Genomic DNA, 18,864 nt, shown 5'->3' on the forward strand with positions numbered 1-18,864 from the left:
GATACATGAAGTCATGTATTAGTATTTAGAAGAGTTAATAACGTTTTGCCCCCTGAATGTAAGGAGTAATAACACTTTGTTCCCGTCAATGAAGAAAAGGCACTTTACCCACTCAAGAATCTTTTGTTTGGTATTTATAGCAAGTATTCTTTTTTTTTTTTTTTTTTGTAAAAAGTAAGAAAATGAACTACTCATATACGTTGACAATTCCACCTCTATATTATCTTCAATCAAATTAATCTTGTGGAAACAAAGTTATAACCTCCGCCTCCCTCCACCACTTCCCCTCAGTTTCATATCATAGAATTGTCAACAGTCTATTTTTGGGAATACTTGACACAAGCTCCAACTGAAATATTCTCAAGTAGGCAAAGAGCTTATTGTTTTTCATTGAGGGGGCAAAATGTTATTACTAACCATATTTAGAATGCGAGCATAGAGACACAACAACGCCCCGGCTCATGAACATTAAACTGCAACTTATACGAAATTGTTGACCGTTTCTGGATTTCTGCTCCCTACCAAAAGATTTCCCACTCAAATAAAGCTAGGACCCTATAAAAAAAAAAAGAAAAAGAAAACAGAAGAGCAAAGAATTGTGAATCAAAATGCCGTGACAACTCCACAGACTGTCGATATTCCATGATCCATCCCTCCAACTGCAAAGCATGGTCTCCTTTCTCAAGTCCGTGAGAGTGGAAAGGATCTGAAATTTTGCATTTTTTTTTCTCTTATTTGCGGAGTCGAGGCATGTATAATTCCTATGGAACTGCAAATACAGACTACAAAACTGTATCAGCTCGGCTTATTATATACATGGAATCCGCCAAAAATGCTCAAAAGGCCACTTTGTACTCGGGTAACTGCATGGCCTAGATTATCTTGAAACATGGAACTTAAAAGAATTGTAGGACGCCAGTTATCGTGATGGGGGGATCAATCCCTACACGAGTAGCCTTCCCTTCCGTAACTAACTGTGGCAATGCGTTGGCATCTTTGGCTGCAACTCCTTCACCAGTCCATAATGTGACATGAGGCCACTGGTTTTTAGAAGTTATCTTTTCACCATTTACCGAGCCTGTGTGAGCTTCTAATGCTGCCAATTTCCCAGAAAATAGTAGCGCAGTTATATCCACAGGTACCTTTTGATTAAGAAACGAGCCATAATTTGCAACAGCAGTAACACCATGACTTCTCTTGTGAGCCAGCGTCACATGAGCTTTTGTGAGACTATCCTTCAGGTTTTTCTCCTTGAAGAAGGTTTCAACGTCAGGATCCTTCTCAGCTATCTGATTCAAGAAAGGAAACAATACAAATCTGTTATACTGATTTTCATCCCATAAATTCATCATAAGAGAAATGAGGGAAATGTGAAACCAAATCCTTGAGTAAACAAGAAAACAGCAAAGAAAGAAGTAAAACGTATTCAGCAATCACATTGCCAAATTTCCTGGCTCTTTTTTTCATTTCCTTTTTTTTAATTAAAAAGAAAAGGTAGTATGGGACTCAAAACCAGAAAAGGTTATCCATCCAGAATGAAATGTGAATGCCACCACGTTGATACTTGCTTAACCCTTCCCAGACCACTCTACAAATTATAGACGTAAGAAGACCAAGACAAAAAGGTCCGTAGCTATTATCAACTGCACAGAGGACTTCAGAATCTCAAATTACGTATGCCACATGGTTCCTCATGAACTTCTAGAAGAGCAAGTGGAATGAGGCAAGACCTATCATGGGTCTGAAGGCTATTCAATTGCAAAAGGTTTTGAATCTTCATGGAAAAACAGAATTGGACTGGAGTTGGAGTATCCATAAAATTTAACGTTCTACTCAAGTGCTACAAGCCCAATTTATATCCAATTAAGTTCCCATCCTAAAGAACCAAAGATAGAATAAAGAAAATCTCACTAAATTTACTATGCTATGCAAGAGAAAACACTTGTTAACTCACCCTTTGGAGGAATTCATGGATTTCTGCAACAGGCAAACTCACAGCAGCGTATACAATAGCCCCAAGCCTTCTTTTCTCAATTACTGGTGCTGAATACTCACCCTTTGCAACTGCTTTTAGTTGTTCCAAGACTTGCTTGACAGCAAATTCAAATGGAACCTGAAAGAACATATAACGAGAAACCAACACAGTGAAATTAAGAACTTCACCCCACAAATGAAGGACAAGATGTTTGACCAGAGCAGATTTATTATGGTTGTTTTCCCCATTAATTATATATGTTCACATTTTAGTATGTACAAACCCGAGTGAGGGGGTTTGCTTTGGATTTGGTGTGGGCTTCAAGGTAAGGCTAGTTCAGCTAATTCTTGTGTAATAAGCAACCATGGCAAAAGCCTCCAAGCAAACCACTTATGCATCATATTGATCCTCAGTGCACCAAGTTCTTCAGGAAGAGGATATCACTAACTGATGTGCAAATGAAAATGATGATAGGATATTATACAAGCATCCAAACCAAATAGGCATTCACCTGCACCGAATCAAGGTACTCAGAATTGCTTGATAAAATCTCTCGCAATTCCTTCTCCCATTTAGTCCATTCTGTTGCATAGGTTCCTTTGGTTGACTCCAATCTGAAAGAAACACAGCTCTCGACTGAATCAATTGGGAAACCTCCTTTATTATGGTTCTCAGGACACAAATCCAGAACAAGATGGAAATCTGATTACCAACCTTCCATGCCTGATTGTGTGAAGCTTGTACAGGTTTATCCCCTCTTCCAAAACAGAACTCACAGAAACAGGTAGAGGAGACCTACAGGTAAAGGTAAGAAAGAAAGACACACTTGAAGCACATTAAATCAGAAGAAAATAAGATGACAAAATAAGCATGTCTCAATTTGTAGCCCTCAGGAAAGGAAGGAACTGATTATACCATTAAAGAAACCAAAGGGAGAATGGAAATAACATGTATATCAGAAAAAAACAAACGTTATAGACACAGTACCAACTTAACAATTTGTTCTGATATAATCCATACTGTAAATACTTCTATGATAATGAAATGAGTATCTTGATAGATCACAACCAAATTGCTCCTATTTCATTTCTAAGTTAGGGATGCTTTGAAATGCAAATATATTGGATGGAGTTGACAAGATTACAGAGTTAAAATCAAATATTTTCTTTACATTAGCGACGATTAGTAAGCCATAGTGTAGACAAAATTGACTATAGAAATTGGTGGGGGCACCAGAAAGTGGATAAGTCAACAGAAGCCCAAAAGTTTTAGTGGCAAGCATGTAAAGCTCTTTGTTTTTAAGAGACACTGTACACCATAACTATGTACACTAACCTGAAGTGTTGATAAATTACCTTTGCAGAAGAAAAGTGAGAAAGTAAAACTACAAATATGGTTCTAAACATCCACAACATTTGTCCTCGCCAGGAAGACTGATCCAATTTTAAGAAATTCAAAAGTTTAATGAAAGAGATCTTCAGAGTAGAACAGCAGACCTATTAGGCTTCAGTAAAGGCATCTTCACAAGAGAGCCAAAACGTTCAATTAACTCGGCCTCAAACTCCTTGCGGCTCTGATAAAGAGCAGACAATAAGATAAGGAAGAAATTTTAAATAAGCAACAACCAAAAAATGCGTGGAAAAACAACTACCTTGCCCTGGTAAAGGTGGTAAAACATCAGCAACACATAGCCAACATTTGGAGAGGACTTGTCAAGGTTCCCCTTCAAGTCCCAAAAAATAAATAAAATGTCAGCAACATTGTACTCGATTTCCTAGGAGGTGTGCATCATACAAACTATTGAAAACGATAGTGAGAAATACCGGATGATTAACACGGCGAAGCACTCGATGTATGAAAACAGCAAGTGCGTCAAGTGAAAATGGATTTGATTCGGTTCCTGTAGATTTAACCCATTAAGTTCTACATACATGCTACATGAAGCTAATTTACAAATCTAATTAATGAAAACTGGGAACAATTTTATTCTTGAATCCTAGCATATTACTTCACCAAGCAAATATAAAAGTAGACATCTGGAAGGATATTAAAATGTCATTTGAAAACAAATGTGAATCAGGAAGATTTTACAGAATTAACATATCATATGAATTACATATAAAACTGCCGCAGATCCCTGATACTATCTGCCAGAGCAATGAATGAAAAGATCCACAAATGAAAAAGTAAAGATTGCTGTTCGTATCATACCGGCGCAGGCCCTATGCATTTCTTAGACTTACAACCTCTATAATATGCAGCTATAACTTCACAAAAAACTCAATTAAAATAGAATTTCATAACCTTCTCTAGAAGACTAAACCCAGAAAACAATTAACCCAATCCATATTGCAGTCCTAAATGATTATGGTATAGGGAGATCGGCTCAGAAAATTAGCCAGAATGAACGAACACTTAGAACAAATAGGGCTTTAAAACACCACTCTCCTAACTATCCATTTATATATTACTTAAATTGGAGAGAATTCTACAGAAAACACAAGTACTCTGATGGTCAGACATTTCTGATGGTCATAAGCGAAAGCACTTGATGACCTAAGATGGTTGACTACCCATTTCTCTCTGTACTACACGAGCATGCTGCTTCTACACTAAGGAATCACATACATCCTTCTTGCACATGCATGTGAGCGTTTCCTACACGCTAGTGACAATCATGCAGCAAGTGCATAGTGGTTAGACATAGTAATTCCTACCCTTAGCTGCAATGATTGTTGACCGATAAGTCAAGAAATAACATTTAACAAATGAATCCAAGCAAATGTCAAAATTACACAACAGAGGAAAGGACAACATAAGAGTGCAAAATAGCAAAACAAATACTTTCAACAAACAAGCCATATATAATCTAAAATAAAGTACACTCTGTGAGTGAGAATATAGAAGATCAAGAGAATGAAAGAAGATGCTAGAATAGGACCTTCTGAATCTGGTACGACCGGAACTGCAGAAGCTTTGGTGCGTCGGCACATGTCCTCAATCTGGAGAAATTAAATGAAACCTCATCAGGCAAAATCCAAAGAATAAATGAAAGCATAAAGGAGAACAGCAAGCCCTCCTTCCGCCGGCCCCAAAACACCCCAGTCCAAGATAATGGAGCACAGACCAAGAAGAAAAAGTCCCCACACCCAACTTCCTTTGAAGGAAAAAGTAGAAAAAACAGGAACATTGTGTGAAAAAACAGGATGCTAATAGGTGATACGTAGTTCAACAGGTATAAAACGAAAAGGATTGGAAAAAAGGAAAAAAGTGAACAGTGAAATTTAGCAAATTTGGTCCCTACAAGGCAAATTGTTACTAGTCAGATTCATTAACAAACTCAAGGGAATGTGATCTCAACAAGTAACCTGTTTCCAAACTTCCTCGTTCGGTGCATTCTTGTCGGCAAGCATTATCGAATAAGGCTTTCTCCGGCGTTCATCAGCAACCTTCTGCCAATACCTACCTATTGAAATTTAATGCACCAAGAGTAAATACAGTATCAGAATCTAGAATGAGCAAGCCAATCTTATAATCAGATTTAAGAAGCAATCCAATCCCCGCTCTTTAAGGGAGGAGAAATAATATGGAAGTTGATTCAATTCTTGGAGTGGAATGATCACAAGAATGCAATGAGGCATGCAAAATGAGTACCCATATCATCTTGCCTTCCTCAACATTTCGCTGTCTATCCCCCTACGGTACATGTGCCCATTAACCATCCACTAAATGAGAATTAGTGAGCTTTACTAGAATAAAATGTCCAATGGAAGTATCCCAAGATTTCAGTTTTCATCATTTTAATCTACTGTATTTCCAGTAAACTTCCTATTGGTACTGGTTTAGTAGTATAGCCAGCACATGATGTACCAATTGAAACCATGATCTCTGATGTCAGAGCAGAAGGTTCATCTCTAGTCATTTATAAGACATGCAATAAGCTGCAGCACGAAATCTTAAGCTTTGCAAGAGCTTTCTAAACAGGAAAGGTCTTAAAAATTGATAATCTCCCGATAGTTGCGATTGAACAACAAAAAATTCGAACAGAAAACCAATTCAATAACACTCTACAGATGAACCTGTATGTTTAAAATGCATCAGATATTTAGAATGTCATTGAGCTCATACCTTTTATAAGATCACCCATCAAAGTGTTAACTGGTCGGTCATCCTCAAGGACTCCAGGGGCATTTAAAATTTCCCTACAAAGCGCAGATTTTGCACAACCAGGTATTCCTGAAAGTCGAAAGCAGTTAGTCCATATAAGATTGATTTAGTGGGTGCATATCTTAGGTGGAGAGGGAAGAAAGAAAGAATGCATGACAAGTGAAAACATCTTCAATGGTATAATAATAACAATAAAAGAGATGTGTGCATATCAGGAAGTGTTATCCTCCAACCAACAGGTAAACTGATATGCAACGAGCATAAAGTGGAACACATACTTCAGATTAACATCATGTAACTTTCAGCAAATAGAAAAGTCAATAAAGAACGGCTTACACCACATAAGAAGTTTCAACTAGCATGTGATAGAAAAAGAAATCAGATTATACATCTAGTGGATTTCTAAGATATATAATTAACAAGTTCATGATCATCAGATGGAACATACTTCTATTCTCTTACCCTCCCTACCTAAATGGAACCAAAAGGAAATGAAGGAGCTCAATGATTGTCAACATTAAATAAGCATCAATATAATATTCAATCTAAACCCGATATATGTCAAAAAAAAAAGTCAATCCAGTGATCTCAAGATGAATAGGCTGGCCCACAATTTTCCCATCCAGCCATACCTGGAAAGAAGACAATGAGGCCCTCATCCTTGGCAACTCTGTCCTTAACTGTAGTTACTGGTCCTGCATCCCTCTCTTGCTCAAGGTCACCCTCTTCATCTCTTCCTCCCTCAATAATGGCCAAGAAGTCTTCTGATCTTACTAAGTTTCCAGCAGATCCTATCAAAGCTTGATTTTGTGGACTGCGCTTTGCATATTGCTCCAGAAAAGGCTCAGCCTCACTAAGGTATACAGAAGAAGACAGCATTTTGTGTCCATACTTTCTGCGTATGTATACTGCCCTGAGAAAGAGGTTAGATTATTAGATGCTTCACATAAAGAAATGTAAGTGATCATGAATGAAACCATGGAAATGATTCCAACATTACCATTCATCGAGCATTTTGCTCAATTCCCTTTGCTTTGTAGGTGAAGTATTCCATATCTTCATTTGTCTACAGAAACAGGAAATTTTTAAATGAAAAGTAAGCAAAATATATCTGCTGTAACAGATTCTTTCTATTCTTATTGAGACCTTTAAGCTTCACCAAAATTTCATTTACCTCAAATAGTAGGCTTTGTAGGCAGATGGACCTTCTTTAAAGAGAATAGACAAGCCATTCCTGATCAAAAAGGTTCGCAACTGCACCATAAAGAATCAAATAAGAAACTAAAGAGTACTGCCATGAAATTAGTTAGTGTCCCACAAAAGAATGTTCATTTAAAAGTTCTTAGAGTTGAAAACAGAAGTTCTTTAAAATTTCCATGAAGTAGCAAAGGGAAAGTATATGAAATTTCCTTCATGTCATTAAAGTTGAAAAGTTCTTTAAGAATTAGGTAATTGGTTTTGAAAGCTGGTTATTTACATACTCCAAGGAACTAGAAGTTCAAAGAGAAAGTTATCCAAAACTGTGCTTACAAACCAAACATTCATTCCCTGACTTCAAAAATTCCTTGACTTTCCACTGTTCCTTCAATCAAAACAATGTCACAGTTTACACTAAATTTCATTCCTTGGCTTTCCACAGTTCCTTTGATCAAGCAATATCACAGTTTTACACTAAATTTCAGCAAATGAAATTAAAAAAAAAAAACCAAGTTAGAAGATGCATTGTAATTAGCACAGTAGAAGCCAACTGAGGAAAGGAAGAAAACAAATGTTGTATCTGTATACTTAATCTACAATTTGTACCATTGTACTTTCTATCTGAATATCTGTTGTTTCAATTTCAATCAACAAGCAAGATATAGTTAAATGATAGAATTAATGATCAACACTTGAGGAAGGTTTAACGGATAAAACAGAAAAAATTCACCACCAATGATATGATTAAAGGATCTGTAGCTCATTTTAAAGAGCATGCAACATGCTAGAAGCATTGGGAAACAAGTAGATTAACTAGAAATCTAGCTCCATAAAGCACCTCCAAGGTGTAATACACCCAGGACTTCTCTGTCAATACCCGACATCCTTGACAGAAAGTTTTGACATGTGCACAGATCATCAAGTGTAATAAAGCATGCATCAACTAGAAATTTAGGACCCTAATTATCGCCCAAGTATTACTACATCCAAGGCAAGATATCTGAAACAGCCCTTGAAAAGATAACAGAAAAATCAAGGTAGTTGCAAATAGTAAGTGCACTGGAGTTGAATGCACAAAATTTCTTATAACTACAATAGGCACACATGAAGCAGAAAACCAAGCCTGACTAGGCTCAACCTAATAAGAATGGTGATGCATTTCAGTCAAGTAAAGAGGATCGCGGGGAATGTCAGTTGCAGTTTACCTTATATGTGAGAAATTTCAACTTGATCATCAGATTTGCATCTTCATCAGCTAAACTCTCATTTGTGAAAGTGCCATTATTCTCATCAACTTTTTTTGCACCCTTCTCCGTTCCAGCAATTTCAGCAGCCTTTTCCTTGTCTGCCTTGAATAAGTTTAAGTCGACAAAGAAACCTGTCAAAAAAATCACCAATTAGCATCCAACAGAGAAAAGTATGTCATTATTAGTCAAAAGGATATTCAATCGTACAGATAAGGAAGCTGAGAATTGCAAAACATCTACGAAAAAGAATGAAAAGCAGAGGAAGAAGAAAGGACTATAGCTGAATTACAAAGCTGATGGTACCAAAAGCAATATGGATAAAGCAAAAATGGCTAAAGCTGGAATAGAGCTACAAGAAATAGACAAGCAAGCATCAATTTTCTGAAATTGGCTACCTCCTCCACTATTCTCAGCATTTGAAAGGATTAGAGAAGAAGAATGGATTTAATCCCTAGTGCAAATCCCACAAACTAACTGGAAGTCTACCATATGACCAATGGCACAGCTGAAACCAGTAAAAAAGCAAGCACAGCAGTGAGCTTACCTCGATAAAGTGGCCACAGTCCTGGTTTGTTCCTGAGACATGCACATCCCAACCCGTTATTTCAGTCAAAGAATGAAAAACTACAAAAATAGATTTAGCAGCAAAAGTAAAGTTATTTCCCATCATTAAGATATCAAGACAAATTAAGTAAAGACCTCATCTCTTTTTGATATCGCCGAAATGCTGAATCACTGTGTACATGGATCACCATTTTGAAATGAAGATTATTGCTAGAGACAGAGTTGATCTTTTGATAGTTATGGTACAATTTAAAAGCAGCTGGATAGCGGTTTTCGCGCATCAAGCGAATCATTTCCTGATTGAAATCATCAATCATAGAAATGTTTGGTAAGATCAATTGAATAAACTCTTGCAAGAAAATTTGACAGATTTTGCAAAATGAGTATATATAAACTGGGAAATGACAATAAAAGAATATCAAATGACAGAACCTCTTAAAGCAATCTCAACAGGCATTAAAAAACTCTTAGCTAAATTTGTTTGACTGATTTCATTTTTATCTGAAATAAAGACATTAAATCAAAGCAAGACTCTTGGTCTCTTACATCAAGCGCCTAAGAAAGGTTCCAAAAGCTCTCTTACTCCCACAGGCAATGAGGCTTTATTTGTAAAAGATCAGTGGCACAACTTATGTATGAGAATGTATAAATGAATACACCAAACATCTATGTGGAGATACATTGTTACACGACCGCATCATGCAAAACAATGCCATTAAAATGGAAGTTAAAGGGAGATACATAAAACACCACCTGCAACTTTATTGTAGAAAAATCAGCAGGCTGTGCTTGCAGGAACTTTGTAAGAGCCGAACGATCAACATTTCTTGAATGTGGGTCGGACCCTTCATTCCCAAACCAATCCAGATAGTTTGGGCAGAAGGAAGTGCCAACGCTCTGCAGAAGTGCCTTGATTTGCTGCAAGTCATGTAAGAAGCAAAATTGATAACACATCACGAGATACTTGTGTACCATAAAACTTCAAATGTTAGGAAAGCATGTTATCTGTTGAGGACGAAGGTTACCTGCTTCTCATCAGATCTATTTGCAGCACAAATTTCTCGCAGGCTAGCTCCTAAATCTTTTGCATCTGCCACCCGATACACAATCACATACAATTACTACACATGCTTAATTCACAATTACACAAACCATAAGTACGTCCCAGTAGTTTCCTTCCACCTCAGAACTAAAGAAGTATCAGAGAGAGAGAGAGAGAGAGAGAGCAAACACAAAAAGAAGGAAGCAAAGGCAATTTCAGTTTGACAGCAAAAGCAAGAACAAGCAATTGTCCAGATAATAATATTTCAAAAAAGCAAGTCCCATAATTCCAGTATTTTACAAATCATTTTACCATTCACGACAAAATATTTTAGACAGCAAACCCTTATTTGAACCTTTTCTGTTATCTCTTTAATGTAGATTTAGCATTACATGTGCAATCAGAGAGTGGAGCTTCATCCAAAGCAGGATCAACCATTAATGGTCTATAAACTCATTGAAAGGTGACTTTGAGTTCAATGGCTGAATACCCACTCAGTGACTCCTATAGCGTGACCATGTTCATCAATACTGAAGGTGAAAAAATAAACCTGTAAACATGTTTAGCAGTTTGGAAGTGGCTTAAAAAAAGGCCAAAAAAAAAGAGGTACAGCAGAGTGAATCGAGACATCTTAAATTTGTTGCTTAAGATACGATAGATACATATCACTTGCTCGAGCTATTTAATAGTAGCAAAACATAAGTTGAAATTTCCTGGATGGTAAGAAAGAAACTTCATTGACAATAATCTCTGGTCAACAGAGAGAAGCAACTCAGTGACAATTGCTTTTCCCTTCCTTTCTAACCCCTCAAGTTGAGTAGCACAAACAAAATCCCACGTGAAAGTTGTTTCACAACATCTAAAAACACTAGGCACACAGTCAATAGAGAAGATAATTCCAGATGGAAATTCTTTGAACTTCCACAAAGAGCTAATGAGGGCCAGCAAGATTTAAGCACTTGAACAACCAAAATTACAGAGATACAGCATGAAATTTTACCTAGATTCCTGTTACTTACAATAAGAAACTATGCCTTAAAAGCTTACACTAGTCTGTGCGTGATTTGAACTTCTTAAGCAAAGGAGATTGTTCACAAATTGCAACCAAAATTTTAAGGCAACCAAGAGAGAGAGAACATGTTTTTCACACAACAGAAAAGGGAAAATACTTTTTACCTTCATCCACAGTAGGTAAAGGAAAATCCCTTAGAACTTGTTCCATGTCTTTTGAACTTTCATGGCTTACTATGCGAGCCACAAGACCTTCTAAAATTTCGCCTTGTACCTTTATGTGGTCTATTGATCCTGCAGCCAGTGAAAGAGAAAGGGCAAAATTTTAGGAATAACAAAATACCTTGATAATTTACAGATGTCATAAAAGAAAGAAAACAACTCTGTCAATTTAAGAAAGGCTCTAACAATTACAGTAATTTCAAGGCAAGATGCCATGGGCATATATTTATATTAAAAAAAAACAAAAACAAAAGCATAAGAGAGTTGGAGGAATAAAGTCCACTAGCATTTAGTACAAACTATAGCTAGGAACCTTAGGCCAGCTTAAGACTTGATGCCTGTACTGTCTAAAAGATCTAATTTGCAATCAAAGCAGCACCAGCTGCATGCTACTAACAGAACCATACCGGCATACAGTGCTGGACCACATTAAAATTGAAAATGAAAAATAAAAAAGTTGACAAGAAAAGGTAGAATGATGGTGATGAGAAGAACTAGGTCTTAAATTACAACCCAATGATGGAGGACGAACAAGTGCAACTGTGCAAGCCTAATAACAAATATTCTGGAGAAAATGATAAGCATCCAGCTACGAAGAAGATAAAATATGACATCTGCCCACTAATTCTCTCTAAGTGCCTGTGTGGATGGATTGAACAACAGTCATTTTCATCTCGTAACATCAGCTATTAAGAGCCAAGATCGAGTGGTTAGACTAAGGCATCAGAAAATGGATATAAATCAGGTCTATGAGAATTGTAAACAATAAAAGTCTTAGCTCACCACGAAATCAAAAAGAGATTAGTAACTAAAAAAAGCAGGGTCATCAAGTAGAATATAAGGGACCACAATGTTTAAAAGGTTTGCAGAATGGTGATTCAGCAGTAGCTGTCAAGGTGGTTGGTTTATCTTGATTTGCATAGGATATCATAGAAAATACTAGAAAGCCAACATCAGGATATGCTGCTGGTTGTATAGCATGCCTAATGACAGTTAAGTAGCTGGTATACAGAAGAAGCACAGTGAGACAACCATGGCAATACTAGTAACCTGGTCCGATTCACAGACAAAAAAGAATTGCAGCCACCTGCAACTGTAATGTGCTATACCTGATCTATACTGAAACAACAAAGGTGCTAAAGCCAAATTTGGAGGACAAACAAGTTATCAAAACTTGAGCTTTCCATGGTTTCAACAAATCACATCAAATCAACAAGCTTTTGCTTTACAAATAAAGGCACTGTTTGTTTGGATTGTAAATTATTTGAGATATTTTTACTCAAATAAACTTCACCTGGAACAGATATATCTGCAACTTCGTCAAGAGCCTGACAAACAGGAGATGCTGTTCCTTCTTCACACAATGCATCGTATGCAGCAAAAAAGGATGTCACCGACTTCCTATAGTATTGATGCAAAATATGTATCAGGGCAACAACTTTCATCTTAGATTGCCAAAAGTACTCCAACAAAAATAAATAATAAAGAATATTTTCTCCACTAGCTAGAAACAATTTCATTTAGTAAGATGCCTTGTAACTAGTTTACCAAAATACAAATAAAAAGGAAGAGTTAATCACAAAATAAGATGCAAGTACACTAAGACAAAATTTCTGCCAATTGCACTTGTTTAAGAATCACCAAGGAAATTTTGATCAATTATGTCAAATGATGATACAGCTATTCATGACCAAGCTCCTGTTTTGAATGCTTATACCGAATAGAAAAATCTTAAAATACACATAGATGAAAGAAGGGAGTGCATTAAGAACAGAAAATCAATAAACATAGACTTCCTCTAATCATAACCAATATAATGTTTGTAGTTCCAACCTCAGTACTGATTTCCAAACATTAAGAAGAGAAGAATTACAAAGACATCCTATTATAATGAAGAAAGTGCAACATCAATCAAACTGAAATCTACAACTACAGTTGTATTCTTTCTTAAAAACACACATAAAAGAGCAATACCTGGTGGAGAGCAACCAGACATGATTTGTTGGAAGACGCCACTTCCGGCAAAAAGCTATTATTTCTGGAGTAGAATAAAATTTTGGTCTCCCAATGCCCAATTCTGTGACTGCTGTCACAACCACTGCAAGACAAGATAGACGAGGCATACAAGCTGAAGCATGAGAACCAGACTTTCTGCCAAATCATATCCATCAAACTAATTATGAAAACCAAAACCTATGGCTCTGCAAAAACAGTTGCACAAAATTGGAGCTCTGCCAGACACTGGATAGTTTAACTGTTTACAATTCTAAGATCTATTAATTTGAAATGAATGGCAGGAAGGCAGCATTGATCAGCTAACAAGAACTAAGCCTGAAGTAACAATAACTTGAGTTACAGTAAGTGCCAAATACATATATAAACCCTCTTTGCTGGTTGAGAATGCCAAAAAAAAAAAAATAGCAAAATAATTGAAAAGTTTGGCCAGCATATGGTAGCACTTGTACCATCCTTCCATAACTACCATGACTGCAAAAACACAACTGAACAAGTTACCATTCTTGCAAAAATACATTAACTGTTGAACAAATTGCAACTACTTAAATGCTTCAATTTTTAGCAACCTTCAGAAAAAAGTGCGCCACCATACGTCAAGGTATTGTGTCCTTTCAGGTGTTATCATCCCTCAAAATAGAATAACCAAAAAAGTTTAATCTTCCATGACCCAGAAAAAGTGTATCTCAGCTTCAATCAGTCAACAGAAGGAAAAGAAAAAGAAACCAGAATATCTGACCACAAAATATACCACATTAATGTATAGTAGTTGATAATTTTCTTTTATGCCCTCACCATAATCTTCTCGAGGACGTTGTCCATGGTCTCCTAGTACAGCAGTTACCAGTTCCATTGATATGCACATGCGATTCCGCTGGAAAAAATTCAAAGAACAGAATTCATCAATTCATAAGGACAAACATATTGCTCAATTACTATAGCTATTGGGCATCATGTTATGTGCCACATGTATCGACAATGTAAATATGAAGATGTTTCAGAATGATTAGTGACAGGGTAAGTGATGCTCACATAATTACAAGATTCCAGTTCCACTTGCATATGCCTTATAAGATGAAATTTCTTGTTACTGCAGCAACGCCCCCCCCCCCCCCCCCCCACACACACACACACACAACACAACAACCAAAAAAAAAAAGAAAACCCCACCCCACAGCCCCTCAAAAAAATATTCAAAATCAGCCAATAACATCTTGGTCCATGAAGTAATGGTTCCTAGGATGAGCAATCAATACTATTCCTCATCTATAATCTAGCTACCATTTTACTCTTCTAGATTAGTATGGTGAGAGATTCAAAGCAATAAAGTCAAGCCTATCCCCCAGTTTATTCTCAAGATTCCACAGTGAAATACCAAAAGATAAGGGTTTCTAGTCTTCAAGAAACTGCATAAAAAATATGACGAAGACATGTAAAAACTACAAAAGCACATCAAAATCATAACATAAATGCCTTACTCAACCAAGATAGAAAGTTATCATTGAACAACTCCAAAAGACAACTCAAAACTAAAAGTTCCTCGCATCTGTGCTCCATCAAAGAAGGATCATTATTTTATTTCTTATGAGTAGGCTATTTGCACCTTATTTTCAGTGCATTAGGATTTTGATTTAATCTAAAAGTAATGACATCTAGATTTTGTTGCACAATGTCTAAAAAATAATTCTGTGGAAGTACATTGAGAAATTCATTGAACTCTGCTTGCTTCTTGGTTGCTTGAGCACCCCATGCCTTGTGAAAAGTCCTCCCAAGCACAAAAACACCAACAGCAGTGTAACTGCAGAAAATAAGAAAAGTGAAAACTTAAATAGAAAAGTCAAGCCATATAAATGACTGCTAGAATGATACACATCCAAGATTACTGACATTATACAGAAAAAGATGCATATTTTTATTCATGTAAACTTAAAAACAACTCCAGCAGGCTGGATGTTCTCAAATCTATTCCATTGTGATTACCAAATAATTCTCAGAAATAGTATAAACCTAGTGCACCAGAAATAACTTTAACTTTATCTTATTCATCAAACCATGTGGAATTCATCTTCCTAACCAATTGCACTACTGAACCAAGAATCCCCTGCCCAACATCCCAATAGAATAAATGAACTCCCAACCTCTACAAACGTGTTTCATTCAGTGATTGACTGAATCATCTGAATGCACTATAAAGCACATTATAAATTTTCACACAGGAGGAAATGACTGGTTGAACACCAAACCAATCATGCTAACGGTTCAAGAGAAGAGAAAACTGAATGTTATATTTGTTTAGCAGTTCCACCTTGACCTCCCCATAAAACTACCCCCACCCAAGTAACTCCACCCAAAACGAAGATCAACAATAGCAAAGAGGCATAAAATCTCTCAGTAGCATACCAGCAATGGAGCACAGTTCAGTAAATTAAGCAAACAAAAGCAAAAGCTCCATGAAATAAGGTAGGAAATGAATAGAGGATGCAATGGTTAATCATGAGCATACACGTTGCCAAAGCTGTTCTTAGCATATGCTCCTCCCTCATGTCCAGCATACATGAAAAGAGATCCAGAATGCTTGAGTGATACCTGTTGAAGGCATGAGAACGCTAGAGAAAATGAGAACAATGATAGTACACACATCAAAAGAAAAAATTGAGCTCCATTTCAGCACAACTGAAAGGAAATTATGGAACAAAAGGATTTGTAGAACAGAAAAGCTAAATTCGTACCTCCAATGTGGCCAAGCCTTTCGACACCATCTCTATCATTCTTACTCTAATCTGGAACACGAGAACAATCAAGATATAACTCAGAAGCCCACTAACAAGATTTAACTAATGCTCAAAAAAGCACAATAAGCTATACTTTGGAGACCAAATAATCGATAATATCCAATTGGTATGCGGACATTCCCCCAACCACATGACTAAAGGAAAAGCAGGAGAGAAAAACAAACCTCATGATCAGACTTCTCATTTTCAAATTTGGGGTAAAAGGTAGCTCTTATTTGCGCATGCGAGTATGTTGAATTGTCCACAGTGAAGTTGTCCAGTAAATTACCCTTAAACAATTTGCTCAAGACAGCATTATTTAATCCACCTGATGCTGCTTGAGCTTCACCCCCCTGAGCCGGACCCACCACTTGAGCAGCTGGTCCTTTTTCAACTTCTACAGCCGTTGCCCCACTTGTTGTTCCATATGACTTCGTCTCCCAAACGCCCTGTCTCGGATTGTTGTTCACCAATCCTACCCCGGCAAACTGTTGATCTGGGGGAGGAACACTGGACTCTCCATCATTTTGAGGAATGCTTAATGAACTAAATTTATCAGTCACAGCTTCCACACCTCCTACAGAAGAAACCTCTTTCGCAGTTGATGAAGGCCTGTCAGATTTTGGCTTCTCTATCCATCTTTGTCCTCTAGCTGCACTCCTTGGCTGCATTTTCATAAATCAGAACAATGAACAGACAAATAGTGCCAACCATTATAAGAAATTAGGAAAAACTTAAATGAGCATATCCAAAATACATAAGGATTTGGTTACCCTGTATTCTACATTTGTCCATAAAAGGTAGAACAGAGGATAAAAGGTATCTCTTAAAAGGTAGAACACAGGATAAAAGGTATCTCTTATCAAAGTTACTAACAGAGAACCATAGCTACTATTTAGATGGCAAGCATTTCTAAACAAAATTAAGCTCAATAATGCTTACGTGTTCAAGTAGATGACAATGCTCATCTTCCACTGTGAGTACCTTTTTTTCAATCCTTTTTCTGTTTCCTTCTTATAATCACTCTTATTGGTGACAGAAATAAGGAAAAGAAAAAATTATTCAACATTGTAAACCGAAAAAAAAAAATTTCAACATCCAATTTTGCTTCAACATCTTGACATTTTACCCGCAAGGAGAAAAAAGAAAACAATAGCCAGGGTTATAAAAATAAAAATAAAGTACCAAGTTGCTACAGATGCAGAAAATTAGAGCAAGAATAAATACTTAGATACCAAAAAGGGAAAAGAGATAGCATTTAAGTCCAAACTCTAAATTCCTATTTTCGATCTTTATAGCTCATGCAATCAAACAGTGACCAACTGCGAAAATGTTACATATTTAATCCAAAACACAGCACAAAAGTAGGGGCAAAAGCAGGTAAGAGAAAGGAAAGACTCGCATCGCCAGGTGGGCTGACAGCATTGCGAACACATCACATATCCATTAGACAGCTATAACTACCGTGTTCGCAGAATTTAATCAAGTCTTCTATAATTAAAAGAAAATATAACCAATTCATCAGATAAGATCACAAAAAAAATTGAAATAAAATACAGTCACGTAATATATGCCCATCTAAATAGAGAAGAAAAAGAAAACCTGTTTCCGTTGCATGGTGGAGTGAACCAGTGAGCTGCTGAAAGAGATGGAGCGAGACCGGAGAAGAAGAAAGCTTCTGGAAGAAATTAGATGATGAGGTGAAGAATGATAATGCGAAGAGGAAGAAGAACGAGAATAGAGTGCTAGAGTGAAACCAGAGAATATTCTCTGAGAAACCAGCCCCCTCGACAACATCCAAGTTTTCCAGATAGTACAACTTTGCTATAAATAGTAGGGAAGAAGAGTGGGGCGGTGAGTGGTAAAACTGCAATAGCTAAGAAATAGGACGTCAAATACTAATTTACGAGCACCGCGGACACCGCCTTAGACCGGCGTCGAATCAGAATCGTTCTACTGTGAGACACTGTAGAGTGAGGAAAAAAAAATAAGGTGCAGCGCAACTGCTCAAGGAAAGATTAATTAACTCTTGGTCGTAGAAGACTCGTTCATTCAGTCAATGGATTTGTTTGGATTGAAAATTATTTGTCAAAATTTATTTGCTTATAATATCAATTTAAAATATCGCGGTAGTCTGTAATCTATATCAGGTCGACGTATCGTGGTCATTTGCAGTTCACGCTTCCTCAGGTTAATATTTTATTTGTGTTTTTCTCATTTTTTACCTCGGGTTAACCTTCCAGGTCGTGGCCACATGATGACCAATTTCTTAATGGATATGTAGTCATAAAAAAAAAAAAAAAAATTCCATGCGAAGGGTCTAGACATTAATTATTGTCAATTACTTTCTTAACTATCTAATCTCCCAGAATTCCTATTCGGGATAATAATAGTTCACAATAAGATATGCCTTGATTTTCAATATACCATTTTTGTCTTTTTGTTGTTAATCAGACAAATCTACCCCGTAATATGTCATTTTAAAAGTTTTCCTTTTTATCTCTACTTTTTTTCCTCTTTACCTTTTCTTCCCTTCTTTTGCCATTTTCTTCTTTCTCCTTACCGTATTTCGGTTGAAGGTGGCCCCTTCCACACTTGAAGGAAACTGAGTCTGACTATTTGAATAGGAGCAGGACGATTTGATTGACTGCACAT

At 36.7% G+C, this 18,864-nt stretch overlaps 1 protein-coding gene across 1 annotated transcript; it reads right to left on the reverse strand.

Moving 5' to 3' along the window:
* Window positions 1-365: 365 nt before the first annotated feature.
* LOC113708330 (tRNA ligase 1) lies at window positions 366-18,118 on the reverse strand. The gene is made up of 27 exons (XM_027230794.2): window positions 17,812-18,118; window positions 16,395-16,874; window positions 16,168-16,218; window positions 15,942-16,024; window positions 15,137-15,236; window positions 14,234-14,312; window positions 13,400-13,523; window positions 12,720-12,826; window positions 11,369-11,497; window positions 10,176-10,240; window positions 9,904-10,068; window positions 9,286-9,446; window positions 9,131-9,162; window positions 8,545-8,717; window positions 7,317-7,396; window positions 7,143-7,208; window positions 6,775-7,055; window positions 6,104-6,211; window positions 5,344-5,441; window positions 4,917-4,977; window positions 3,799-3,875; window positions 3,627-3,698; window positions 3,472-3,548; window positions 2,690-2,770; window positions 2,487-2,589; window positions 1,955-2,113; window positions 366-1,289 (listed from the first exon to the last, which is right to left on the reverse strand). The coding sequence occupies exons 1-27, from the start codon at window positions 18,004-18,006 to the stop codon at window positions 897-899; spliced, it is 3,600 nt and encodes a 1,199-aa protein (XP_027086595.1). The 5' UTR covers window positions 18,007-18,118; the 3' UTR covers window positions 366-896.
* Between the last annotated feature and the right edge of the window lie 746 nt (window positions 18,119-18,864).

This window comes from Coffea arabica, chromosome 1e, assembly GCF_036785885.1.
Source record: "Coffea arabica cultivar ET-39 chromosome 1e, Coffea Arabica ET-39 HiFi, whole genome shotgun sequence".
In the NCBI taxonomy this organism is placed as follows: domain Eukaryota; kingdom Viridiplantae; phylum Streptophyta; class Magnoliopsida; order Gentianales; family Rubiaceae; genus Coffea; species Coffea arabica.